The sequence below is a fragment of the Rattus rattus genome, chromosome 2 (assembly GCF_011064425.1).
Source record: "Rattus rattus isolate New Zealand chromosome 2, Rrattus_CSIRO_v1, whole genome shotgun sequence".
Lineage (NCBI taxonomy): Eukaryota > Metazoa > Chordata > Mammalia > Rodentia > Muridae > Rattus > Rattus rattus.
In genome coordinates this window covers 66,236,221-66,250,281 of record NC_046155.1, presented here as the reverse complement: position 1 = coordinate 66,250,281, position 14,061 = coordinate 66,236,221, and the positions used below count along the sequence as shown (strand labels likewise).

The 14,061-nt window shown below is 48.5% G+C and overlaps 1 protein-coding gene across 3 annotated transcripts in view; it reads left to right on the top strand.

The window, feature by feature from the left end:
* Ptpre (protein tyrosine phosphatase receptor type E) overlaps positions 1-13,499 on the top strand; it is a 41,159-nt gene extending 27,660 nt beyond the window's left edge. For 2 of the 3 annotated variants that reach the window (XM_032892392.1, XM_032892393.1), the window contains exons 13-18: positions 1,381-1,457; positions 2,839-2,973; positions 6,618-6,743; positions 7,427-7,593; positions 10,041-10,176; positions 13,007-13,499. In XM_032892392.1, coding sequence (XP_032748283.1) covers positions 1,381-1,457; positions 2,839-2,973; positions 6,618-6,743; positions 7,427-7,593; positions 10,041-10,176; positions 13,007-13,081 — 716 coding nt within the window. In that variant the 3' untranslated portion in view covers positions 13,082-13,499. The remainder of the gene's footprint in view (positions 1-1,380; positions 1,458-2,838; positions 2,974-6,617; positions 6,744-7,426; positions 7,594-10,040; positions 10,177-13,006) is intronic. The other variant, XM_032892391.1, reaches the window with a different exon arrangement.
* Positions 13,500-14,061: the final 562 nt, after the last annotated feature.

The following is a 14,061-nucleotide window of genomic DNA, read 5'->3' as shown; positions in this document are numbered from 1 at the left end:
GCTAGGGACCAAGCACCTCTGGATGGGGTTCATTGGGCGCTGCATCCGATCCTAGAAAGAAAGGACTCTCCTGGGGGCCACGCCGAGGGTCTCCATGGACCCTTGAGGGTGTCAAGTGGTACCTAGAACTTAGCTCAAAGGCAAGACACCAGAGCTTCTGTATGGGGATGGTTCCCTGGGACCTAAAAAGCTTGCCTCAGATGAGACGTGGTGCCTCACTAACATTCTCTGGAGCCTAGAGGCCCCTTCCCAGCCTACACAGTAGAGAGTGAGTTGCATGGCCAAGAATATGCACATGTCAAAGGACTACATCAGACCAAAGGTGAATTCAGCTGAGCCCTTGGCAGTGGGGGGGGGGGAGGACAACAACAATAAAGCTTGCCTTGGGAATACATAATACTTGCTTAGGGTAAAGTCCAGTCTGCCACTGAGGATCAGGATAACTGAGCCAAAGACCCACAGTCAGCAGGAACCCACATTCTTCCCTGTCAGCAAAGCATGAAGAGATGTCCAGGCAAACAGAGCTAGAGAAGCATGTGGGGAAGCACAGGCTTGAAGAAGGGGGCATTCATGTCACACACTGCTTTTTCCTGTCCTCCGTGGAGCCCAGGCTTAGCCACTGCCCACCAACGTTGAATGGCTGTAAATAGGCCACCTTCTCTCCAGAAGCAGAGCATTCCAGGAGGCCAGGCAATCCACCCCCAGCCTCCATCCCTCGGTTCTCTGTGGCCTCAGTGTCTCCCTTGGCAGCTGCAGGTCCTATCTGGCTAACCTCCCCTTGCTCCTAAATGCAGTATTTTTCATGCTTATATTTGGGGACACACCATACTGATGGTTAAATAATGAAAATGATAATTGGATTGTTTGCAGAGCTTCCCCGAAACCGAACCTATTTGATAACAGAGACTTCCTTTATTAATGAGAGATGGCTTTATTAATATTCTGGGTCTGTGACTTAATTTCTTTTCCTGCTGCTGAGATAAAATACCCTGATAAAAACCAAGCTAAGGCAGAGTTGATGCTGGCTCAGGGTTCAAGGGCACAGTCCAGTGTGGTGGGGAAGTCAAGGCAGGGGGAACTTGAAGCAGCTGGTCACATCACATCCGCAGTCTGGAAGCTGAGAGCAATGAATGCCTGCTGCTGTTCAGCCTGCTGTCTCCATTCTAAACAGTCTAGGGTTCCCTGGCCACAGAACGGCCCTGTCCACCATTCATATGAGTCTTCACATCAATTAATGTAACCAGGGTAATCCCCAACCATTTACCCAGAGGCCCATCTCCCTGTGAGTCTAGACCTTGTCCAGTTCACAATCAACCTTGACCATCACAGTCTAGAAGGCACGGTCATATCTACACTAACAAAGAAAATCCTGTTTTGCAGATGACTTCAATCGGGTAATCCTGTCCATGAAAAGAGGGCAAGAGTTCACAGACTACATCAATGCATCCTTCATAGATGTAGGTATTACAGCCTTGGGAGTGTGTGTGTGTGTGTGTTTTCATTGCAACATGTGACTCCTTCCTGTATAAATATGTGCCCTTGAGTGTGAACACTGCTTTCCACACAATAAGAAGCACCGACACGCCATTTTCTTGGCAGAATTACTTGTTTGTGAAATAATAAATAGTGAGCCAAGTGTGGTGGGACACACCTGTAATTGTAGCCATTGGGAATTAGAGGCAGGAATATTAGGAGTTCAAAGCCAGCCTCAGCTACCTAGGGACTTTGAAGACAGCCTGTACTACATGATACCCTGCTTCAAAAAAGTCGGAGTAAGGAAAAGATGATTTATCAACTAAGAACGCTTGCTGCTCTTGCACAGAACCTAGGTTTAGTTCTCAGCACCCACATAGTGGCTCATAACTACTGGAACACCAGTTTCAAGGGAGTCAAAGCTCTCTTTTCATGTCCTCAGGCATGAGACATGTACATGGTACACATAATACATACATACATACGTACACATACATATATACATGCATACATGCACACATATACATACACACACATACATGCATGCATGCATACATACACACACACATACATGCATACATACACATATACATACATACATGCATGCATACATACACACATACATACATACATACAGGCAGGCAAACACTCGTACACATAAAATTAAAAACTTTAAAAAGACAAAAAGCATCAATAAGTAATGAGCTTTGTAAATGGGGCCAAGTCTGACTGCCGAGTAATTGTCTGTTTCCACACGACAATAGGAAGCTTCTCTGCATTTGCATATCATGACACCACAGTTATACATGAAGAGCACGTGCTGACCTGAGTGATGTCTGTGACTTGACCCCACATAGACTGGGCAATTATCTGTCTGGCACACAGCTGGATCCGGTCTCCACACACAGTGGGGTTGGCAGAGAAAGAGACAAGAGAACTTTGTGACCAAATGGCTATTAGCACTTGTGTCTGCACTGGAGGGAACTAATGGACATGTTGAGGCAGGAAGCCCCTGCTCTAGCTTCCCACTCAGGCCCACTGCACCACTGTGATGGGAATCTAGCTGGGACACAGAGCCCATTAGAATCAAGGCCGCTGAGTGCTGTCCTGGTAACCTTGGACCTCTGATAGCTCTTAGAGATGACCTCGGCTACTGAGGCCAGGTGTATAGAGCACCCTGATGAAGAGGCAGTTCCTGCCTCATGGGCGTATCCATGGGCTGTGACATGCACCTGTGACAGCAGGCCTCTGTTCAGGCTGTGCAACGTTGCAATGGCTGACATCAGCCTAGGGCTGTCCTGAGTGCTTGTGGAAGTGGCGACTCTGGTGACAAGTAGCCCACCCCTACCCTCTACTTCCCTCCAGGGCTACAGGCAGAAGGACTACTTCATGGCTACACAGGGGCCTCTGGCTCACACGGTTGAGGACTTCTGGAGGATGGTCTGGGAGTGGAAGTCACACACAATCGTCATGCTGACTGAGGTGCAGGAGCGGGAGCAGGTAAGCCAGCCGGGGAGGGGCCCTCTGTGTACTGGGTGTGTAAGAGGCAGGTAGCTAATGCTGATGCCTCAGCGGTGTGGGGCCTGAGAACACATGGGTGAGGCCGAGCCAGGAGTCCTGAGGAAGAAGAGGTGGAGAGAGGGAGGTTGGAATGATGGAGGTCTTACTCTATCTTTGCTTCATATGGGTGGAAGGTGGTTAGCCCTAAACAGCCTTTGCCTTTGTTGTCTTTACTCTTGCCTTGAGGTTCCACCATTTTTTAAATGTCAAGGTCACGGTCTGTGCATGCAAAGGGCATTTGCTTACTCTATTTGAGATGTAAAGGCAAACAGTGATCTATGTCCCTCCCTGATTGCTGTCCTAATGAATTAGATGACTTCCACAGTTCCATTTTCCCAGAGATCCAGCCACGGCCTAGTAAGGTCACAAACCCAGAAACGTGTGCTTCACCAGTACAGAGCATCTCTCTAAGTGCTACCCCAAGGCATGACCACAACCCTAATCAATGTTTTGGTTTCTTTGCTTTAAAAAAAACAAAACTTTATTGAGCTGTGCTTCACCCAGAAAACAGTACGTACGTCTTTTGAAGGGAAGAGTTTGTTAGGGTTTAATGTGTTCATAGTATTGGGCAGGTATGTCTTCTGTCTAACTCCAAATGGTGGTCACCACCTCAGAAAGAAATTCTGTTCCACTGACAGTCACCACATCCCCTCCCCTCCCAGTCTCACACAACCACTGACGGACTCCTTGACTCTGACTTGCTTTTCTGGACACTGGTGTAAATGCAGTTGCACGGTGTGTGCTGTTTCAGGGGTGAATCCTCATTTACCATCAATGCTCACCCCCAATTACCCTCCCTCTCCCCTCAGGTACCTCCCAGCAAGTTCCCCTCTCCTCTCCGTTCTTTTTCCTCGTAACCCACTGAGTCCTGACTAGTGCTGCCTGTGAGAATGTTGACTGGTTTTCTCAGCTTGCTCTTGAGTGCGTCTACAGCCAGTTCATTGACTACAGTGGCCACGCCATGTTGCGAAGGCAGCATTTCACAGCCCTCCTCCCCATCTTCTGGCTCTGATATTTCTGCCCCAGCTTCTGTGATGCTCTTTCCCTGAGCCTTCCTGAGGCTGGGACAGGGCCAGAGTTGATACAGGTGCCCCATTTGGGGCTGAGCACTGAAATGCAGATTTCACTCTTTTTTGTTGTTGTTCACAATACGCCATTGTGTGAATGGTTGTGCAACTCGTACTTCCCAGTTCATCAGCTGACAGACACGTGTGCTGTTTCTGCTCGGGGTGGTTTCGATATTGCTACTGTGGACATTTGTTTTTGTGCAGGAGTGACGTCTGTGTTCCTCACCTACCTACCTACAAGTGAAATCGTGTCCTTATGGTCATTACCCTATAATATAAACTCTAAATCACGAACTTTGATCATTCAATACTTAAAAGAGTTTTTTAAATTATGTATTTGGAGCGGGTGCACAGGGGTGCAGCTGCACACAAAGGCCAGAAGGAGTCAGGTCCCCTAAAGCTGCAGGCAACTGTGAGTTGCCTGATATGGGTGCTGAGAACCAAATTCTGGTTCTCTGAAGAAAGGCAGTGCCTGCTCTTAGCCTCTGGTTCCCCACACCTATTTACATCCCCAGCTTCAGTGTTCAGGGGCTCTGGCTTCTCCACATTGTTGATTAAAGCTTCCCAGTGGATAGGTTACTGGTTTTGTTGGGGCTGGGCACGGTGCACACACCTGTAATCGCAGCACTCGAGAAGAGGCAGCAGGAGGTTACGGGATTTCTCTCATCCTCTTCAAAGAGGCAAGCTGAAGGCCAGGTCATATGCACCCCAGAGGAGGCACCTTTAAGTCACATGTATTTGTGGTGGGAGAAATAGCTCAGAGGTTAAAAGCATTGGGTGCTCCTCTAAAGGACCTGGGTTCAATTCCCAGCACCCACATGACAGGTCACAACTGTCTGTAATTCCAGTTCCAGGGGATCCATGAAACCAGGCATATACACAGTACGTACACACACACACATACACACACACACACACACACACACACACACACACACACACACACCCATACACATAAAATCAATAAATCTTTTTAAAAAATCATATTCATGCCTAAAGAAACAACCACTGACCAGCTTCCTGATTCCAACTTGCTTCTCTGCACACGTATTTCGCTTGCGTTGCAACTTTATATAAAGATTTCGATTGTGTGCAATCTTCTGCGCCGTGGTTTTTCCAGATAAAATAGTGGCCTTGCTGTTTTTCTATGCTCACGTTCGTGACTGTGGCTCAGCCCCACAGAACACACATCCTGCGTCCACTTCTTCAGCCCTTCCTCCACCCTTGACCGGGGTCCAGTTCCATCCTGTTGCATGAGAAGCGCTGATGACAGGCTCCTTGATGCCAGGGGTTAGCAGGTGCCAAGTAGACAAACTGTCAGGTTGCAGGGTCTGTCCAGGGGTGAGGATTCCTGGTTGCTGTCCAAAGTGTTTTTTAAAGGGAACATCAGCAATGAGCAAGACATTTTCACTGGTTTGCCCAGTGTTTTGGGAGAGCCTAGAGTTCCCCAGGCACCCTGATCCTTGCTGAGGGGGTGTTAATTTAGCTTTCTGTGGTGTTGATTGGCATTTCTCTCATCCCTACAAGGTGAAACATCACCTTACATTTCTATGTATGCCTTCTTTCTTGTATGAAATGCTTTCCTCTGCTCTTTACCTATTGCCTTTCTCACTGCTGGGGTAAAATACTGGACAAGAGCAGCTTAAGGAAGAAAGGGTTTATTTTGCCTCACGATTTGAGAGTAAGTCTGGCTGTCATGGCAGACAGAGCACAAAGCATCCGACCACGTGAAGAAGACAGTTGAGCACCTGTTCGTTCTCTCCAGGGCTCCAGCCCAAGGGGTGCTACCACCGGTAGTCAAAGTGTGTTTTCCCCATCAGTTGAATCTCTCTGGAAACCCTCAGAGCAGGATAGGCGTGTCTCTGAGGTGATTCTAAATCCCCTCAGTGTGTCAGTCAAGATTAACCAACAGCATCAAAGTGCCTGTTTTCCTCCTGAGCTCCCTGTCTTCTTGTTGCTTTAAGGGTTCTTTACATATGGTAGCTGCTCTCCCTGTGCTATTTTCATGTGGCTAGCATCTTACTTCAGTCAGCAGCTTCCATTTTACTCGTTGGATGGTGGCTATTGATGAAGGAAAGTGAACTTCATTGCAGTCTGATGTTTCTGTCTTTTGCCTTAGGGATGCCCCAGTCTTTTATGCCTTCTTTTTTTTTTAAGTAAGACTCAAAAAGTGTTCTTCAAAGTACTAGAATATTCAAGGTTAAGATTGTAATATAGGGTAGTGAGATTTGTACTGGCCTGATTCTAGGAGACGCTGTGGCATGTATGTCAACCTTGCACAGTGATTCTGAGATTTGAATTTATCTTCCAGTTCCATCCATTGAATAACTTCTTCTTTCTCCCATGGATCCACATTCCAAATATCAGGGTCTTTCCAGACCTGTTCTCTGCTCATGGTCGACAGACACAGGATTTATATCCATGTTCACATAAGATTTTCTGATCACGTGAAATGGCCCCAACATCAATTCTGCACCCTAAATGGCAACAACCAAACATTTTATTTTTCCCTCCTAGGATAAATGCTACCAGTATTGGCCAACCGAGGGCTCAGTGACTCACGGAGATATAACTATAGAAATAAAGAGTGACACCCTGTCTGAAGCAATCAGCATACGAGATTTTCTGGTTACTTTCAAACAGGTATCGTGGCTGTGATCTCCCAAACCCTAGTGAACTTGAAACATTGTCCCTTGGAATGTGCTTACTGATGTACCAGGGTAGGCCCTGAACTTGTCACCACCCACCTAAGTCCCAGAGAACCATGAGAGGCCAGTGGAGCATGTGGTGGTAGGCGTCTTATGAATTCTGTGCCTCCTGCTGGGGGATGAGTTCAATTGTGAAGAGATTCATTTCCTGAATCTTGCAATCACTAGAGTGGCCTTAGCTGGGGATGGAGAAACAATGGATCTGAAGGAAGGTAGAAAAGCCTCCTGGACCGCTTTCAGAACCTCTCACTGTCCCTGTCCACACTGCAGAAGTCTGACTCAGTGAGAGATACAAGAGCTCACAACAATTCTGAGGTGAAGCTAGTCATTTCAGGAGAGCTATACTTGTTCCCTCCTGCCCATCAGTGGGCTGCCTGAGCCACTGGCTTGCCTCTAGCCCCTGATGGGAACTCAGAGTCTAACTTCTCAAGAGACATCGAATCTTATCTTTGAATAAAGCCACCACAGCCTAATCCGGGTTCAGAAGGAAGCATAGTCAGTGGCCTGGCCCCTGGACTGTCTAGGAGGGGCTTCAAGACCCAGAAGGACCCATGGGCAAGGCAGGCAGATCCCTGGCAGGATGTGGGCAGTCTTCTGAGACTTCTCTTTCATCTGCAGCCCCTGGCCCGCCAGGAAGAGCAGGTCCGTATGGTGAGACAATTCCATTTCCATGGCTGGCCTGAGGTTGGAATCCCCACTGAGGGCAAAGGCATGATTGACCTGATCGCGGCAGTGCAGAAGCAGCAGCAACAGACGGGCAACCACCCTATCACCGTGCACTGCAGGTGAGCTGCCCTCGCTCACTGGGCCCTGTCCTGGTGGGCCATCACCGTGCCCTGCAGGTGAGCTGCCCTCGCTCACTGGGCCCTGTCCTGGTGGGACATCACCGTGCACTGCAGGTGAGCTGCCCTCGCTCACTGGGCCCTGTCCTGGTGGGACATCACCGTGCACTGCAGGTGAGCTGCCCTTGCTCACTGGGCCCTGTCCTGGTGGGACAGCCAGAGCAGGCCAGACGTTTCCAGAGGCCTGCTCTGCAGCTAGGGAGAGCTGAATAGCTGCTCTTGGGGGTTGCTTACCAAGACTGCGTGTCACCTTCCCTTTCATACACACACTCCCAACTTCCCAGATGGGCACAAGAGCCACTTCATTACATATGCAGAATGTACATACATTTGAGGCGGAGTCAGAGTAGACACAGGGGACTCTATCCTGTTGAAGTCACACAAACCTCCCAGGCAAAGCCTTTTGGACTTCAGCTTACCCGAGTTCACTCTGAAAGGCAGCTCTGAGTCCGGCTGCCCCTCTCCCTACACTCTCTCCTAGTTTGGAAACATTCAACACAGCCGAACAAAAGCCCAGGCTGGAATACGAGGACCTCACAAAAGCAGGTCTAGCCTGGTATCTCTCTGTGTGTGATTATGAGATTACATAAATGCAACCCATAAAGGTCAGAGGTCAGGCTCAGGGGTCATTCTTTCAGGTGTCATCTGTCCACTTGGTTCCATATTTGCTGATTAAGCTATGCTGGGCAGCCAGGTATCTCCAGGGATTCTTCTAGTCTTCACTGCTCTAGCCCTCACCACCATGCCCAGCTTTCAAAAGTAGTATCCGGGTATTGACCTCAAGTCCTCATGCTTGCACAGCACGTACTGGACCGACTGAGCCTTCTTCCCAGACCCCAGTCTGAAATCTCTGAAGTAAGCCTGTTCCAACGCTCATGCATACAGTCGGCTGCAAGGGTAGAGACACATTCCCAGTGTCCCTAGAGACAGCAACCAGCCAGGCTCATGGCTAGAAGCATGTGGAGAAAGAGTGAATGTATGACCGACATGCAGCTCCCCTCCATTCCCGGCTGGGCAGGCCCTGCCCTCCGCTATGCTACCTGCAGCAGCCATCTTGTCCACACTTGCCAAGCCCTGGCAAGCAGCAGTTGAGAATGCTTTTATTCTTGGGTGATTCTCACTAGCTGCCAGAGCTCTGACTGTTTCATTTCCTGAACATTTGACTCCTGCTTTGGAACACCCTTTATTTCTACCCACTATCCTATCCCTTATGTCTAAGGAGCCCCAGTTTAATAAGAGGGATGGACACTCTCCCTGTGTGGATAACTCACTTAGGGCAGTCCACGCCTGGCCAGCAGGTGGCGCTCACACCTCGGTTTTCAGTCCGGGGAACCTTTCCAGAGGTTCTTGAGAGTGAACTAGAAATGAGGCAAGCAGATCTTTGTTCTGCAAAGCAGGAGATGAATTCTGCAAGCCTGGGGCACCAGGTGACAGTCATGGGGGTGAACCACAACAATAGGTCCTGAACGTCAGAGTAGGCCCATTTGTAGAGATTCCAAGAGATCCAAGGACAGATGACCCCCTCCAGAGGATACTAGAAAAGGCTGGCCTCACATCTCCTTTACAGCCCTCTTCTATGAGTTCTGGCTCATCAGGCCAAGTGCCACCTTTAGGGAAACCCATTATTCCTAGCAGAGAGCATCTCACTATGCTATCCCCATACTGTAGCCTTGACAGGTCAATATCCCAGAATCCAGGCTTTGGCACTTGCCAGAGTCTCTTCTCCATGTACCTCAAAGAAAAGGTTTGCATCTCTAATTCATCCCAGGTAGTGCAGAGTTGTGGTGGTCAGTCAAGGAATGAAACTATTTGTAACCACTGCTTTATAGCATCTAAGTTGTTCTCACCCATTCCTGACGGTTATGCTTAGAGAATGAAGCAGTGTTCTGTGTGCTGGATCTTGCCGTATCATGTAGATAAGTGATCCTTTAAGCTACAGTCAAGGGGCTTGGGAGATGGCTCAGCCAATATACTGTTTTGCTGTAGGATCATCTTTACCCACATAGAAAGCCAGGCGAAGTAGTGCACATTTGTAATTTTTGGTGCAAGTTAGACACAGACAAACCAGTCCCTGCGGGGCCTGGTAACCAGCCAGCCTAGCCAAGACAGTGAGCTCTAGGTACAGTGAAAGAATCTATCAAAAGAGAAAGCGCAAAGCAGTAAGGAAAGGCAACACACATAGACCTCTGACTTCTACATGCATGCAAGCACATGTACACGTATATGCATATGAACGTACACAGCACTACACACAAAGATGCAGGCAGATGTGGATGCCTTTCGGTGACTGATACTTTAGCTCTCCCCTGGGGTTGGGGAGGAAGTGCCCAGGTCTCTTCCCTGTGTGTGTCTGGCTTGCTTTCCTTTCACTAATTATGTTCCCTCCACAGTGCGGGAGCCGGGCGGACAGGTACATTCATAGCACTCAGTAACATTTTGGAACGAGTGAAAGCCGAGGGACTCCTAGATGTGTTTCAAGCTGTGAAGAGCTTAAGACTTCAGAGACCACACATGGTGCAAACCCTGGTAAGAATCTGATCAGTCTGATGTTCCAGAAGAGTCGAGAATTGTTTCATGTGTTTGATGTCAGTTTCATTAAAAGGAGCGGGCAGTGTAAAGGAGGGCTTGGGGGGGGGGTGTCTTGTCCCAGAGTGCCTGACCCAGCTGCAGTCTTTCACAGTAAAGCCCTCCCAGGTCTTAAGGGGAGTCTTCCCAGCAAGACTTGAGAGGAGGAGCTCATGCACAAATTGTATTTCCATTTAAAAACACAGTTACAGAGTTCAAAAGCAGCCCTGAAGTTCAAAGCCTGGGTGCTTGTTACTTTCCGTGTTATACTGTAGCCTTTGGTCTGTTTGCCTCTGGAAGGTCTCCTTCAACCTCAAGGCCCCTCCAAGGGTCTTGTCTCGGGGTGGGGGGGTCTCTTAACATCCAATTGCTCTACATTTTCTCTTTCATTAGCCAGTGCACACTTCTGGTTAGAGAGAGTCTGCACTGAATTCCAAAACGTTTCATGTAGAAGGGGCAAGTGCAGTCTTACAGGCTGAATCTATCATTTCCCAGAGCCTCCTAATGAGGACCTCTCTCCCTCCTGCTCGTTCTCTACAGGCTCTTGACAGGCGGCCTGACCCATGTGCAAAGACGGGGTGGGGGGCTGTGGCGGTGACAATGGGAAGGCTCCACATTAACCTAAGACCTTTAGTCTTGCAAATCCTAATGGCATCTATATTAATATAAAAGCATGTGATTTTCACTGCTTAACAGATATAAATTAGGCAGTGTGAGCTTTATGACTTCTTCAGTGGTAGAACTATGGGAGTTTCTTTTCTCCACTTCAGAAATAGTTTTCATTCAGGTGTGGCGGCACAGGCCTATAATCTCAACAGTTGGGAGGTAGAGGCAGGAAGATCAAGAGTTTGAGGTCATCCTAGGCTGTAGTAGGAATTCAGGCTAGGATGAGCAACATGAAACTCTCCTAAAACAACAAACATTTCTCTCACACACATTTCCTGGCCTTAGGAGATAGCTCTATTGATAAAATACTTGCTTTGCAAGCATAAAGACGTGAGTTTCATTCCCACAGACCCACCCCTCCACATGCACACGCAGTAACCACCCCTCCACATGCACACGCAGTAACCACCCCTCCTCATGCACACACAGTAACCACCCCTCCACATGCACACACAGACCCACCCCTCCTCATGCACACACACACACGCAGTAACCACCCCTCCTCATGCACACACACACACACGCAGTAACCACCCCTCCTCATGCACACATAGTAACCACCCCTCCTCATGCACACACAGTAACCACCCCTCCACATGCACACTCAGTAACCACCCCTCCTCATGCACACGCAGTAACCACCCCTCCACATGCACACGCAGTAACCACCCCTCCACATGCACACGCAGTAACCACCCCTCCACATGCACACCCCTCCTCATGCACACACAGTAACCACCCCTCCTCATGCACACACAGTAACCACCCCTCCACATGCACACACAGTAACCACCCCTCCACATGCACACACAGTAACCACCCCTCCTCATGCACACACAGTAACCACCCCTCCACATGCACACACACACAGTAACCACCCCTCCACATGCACACACAGTAACCACCCCTCCACATGCACACACAGTAACCACCCCTCCTCATGCACACGCAGTAACCACCCCTCCACATGCACACACAGTAACCACCCCTCCTCATGCACACGCAGTAACCACCCCTCCACATGCACACGCAGTAACCACCCCTCCACATGCACACACAGTAACCACCCCTCCTCATGCACACACAGTAACCACACACAGTAACCACCCCTCCACATGCACACACAGTAATCACCCCTCCTCATGCACACACAGTAACCCCCCTCCTCATGCACACGCAGTAACCACCCCCTCCTCATGCACACACAGTAACCACCCCTCCACATGCACACGCAGTAACCTCCCCTCCCCAAGCACACGCAGTAACCTCCCCTCCTCATGCACGCACAGTAACCTCCCCTCCCCATGCACACACAGTAACCACCCCTCCTCATGCACACACAGTAACCACCCCTCCTCATGCACACGCAGTAACCACCCCTCCACATGCACACGCAGTAACCACCCCTCCTCATGCACACACAGTAAACACACACAGTAACCACCCCTCCACCCCTCCTCATGCACACACAGTAAACACACACAGTAACCACCCCTCCACATGCACACACAGTAAACACATACAGTAACCACCCCTCAACACGCACACACAGTAATCACCCCTCTACATAACATACACGATAATGGACCCGATAGCTTGAACTTGTGTTCCCACACCTGGGAGGTAGAGGCAGGCTTCCTGGGGTTCACAGGCAGCCAACCTAACCTACTTGGCAGTTTCTGAGCCAATTTCTGAGTTTCTGAGAAATGCTGTCTCAGAAAACCAGGCGGACGGTGCCTGAGGAAGAACACCTGAGGTTAACCTTATTAGCCAGGTGTAAGCTAACATGTTTGTACCAGCACACATGCAAACACACATACACACAAAAGACTTTCCAATGTCAATATGAAAAGCAGAGTTGGTTTCCTAAGGCCATCCGGAAGATACACTAGTGTGAACCTGAAGATTAGTGTGTTCCGCATGGAAAGCTCGGTTTAGAGCATGACTCATGCCTAAAAGGCACACGTAAGAGAAACTGATGTGTGTGCGGGAGCCCCAGACTTTGATGCATCAACAGACTGACTGGCAACTGGCCTCCTACTGCATCTTCTGATTACACGCATCAAGTATGTGCGGAGCCGCTTCATTTCAATATATTATTAATACTCTCTTGTTCTCTTTTCAGGAGCAATATGAATTCTGCTACAAAGTGGTACAAGATTTTATCGATATATTTTCTGATTATGCTAATTTCAAATGAAGATCCCTGCCTTAAAATATTTTTTAATTTAATGGTCAGTATATTTTGTAAAAAAAAAATCATGTTAATTTATTTCCTAGTGGATATTAATATCCGTCCTGATTCCTTTGTATATATTTTGTTATGTTCTAAAGGCTACCTGCTGTAAGGTTATTAAATCATAAATGTCCTTTTTAAAAATTGGAATAACATGTTAAGGTCAAATGCTATCTGGGAAGACATATATTTCTCCTAATATCAGTCAGTATCTTAGTTCTATTAGATTCACATCATGTGTCCTGTGGTGTCACACATCATGTATCATGTATCACATGCCATGTGGTGTCACATGTCATGCATCTGTAAATGTAGTTCTTAACATGTCAGATGTGTTTGTGGAAAGACACTAAACCTGAAACCCCTTGTGGAGAAAACAGTTGAAGACTCAGAGTCCGATCACATTTATTCTCCCCATGCAGGGCATCAGGGTGTGGCAGACAGTGGACATGGTGGCTTTGGTAAAGTCCTAGGTCTCAGCCATGTGGTCCACCCTTACATTTGAAAGATCAGAGCAGGAACCAGGCACTGCAGCACACAGCTGAACTACTATCACTTGAAGGGGCTGAGGCAGAAGGATTGTGTTCAGGCCAGGCCACAGTGAGACTCTATCAGAAACAAAACCAAAACCAAAACATAACAAACAAAAAACCAGAAGATTTTGTAACCCAAATCCAGGTCTCAGATGCATAAGGGTAGATGGTGACTTCCCCATGAGTTTTAAAAGGCATTTGTTTCTGAAAGGCTGTGTAATGCCACTGTAGACTTGATAAGGAGATGTGTTTGTACCAGGCCATCTATTCTCACAGGCCCCCAGTGTCCTCCAAACTAGCCCTCAGAGCTGTGTTCCTGGAACTGCTTGCTGCCTGCCTGTGTGCCTGGCTCAGAGTCCACCCAAGCTCATTTCCTGCTTCCCTCCCCTCCGCATTGAAATGAATTGACAC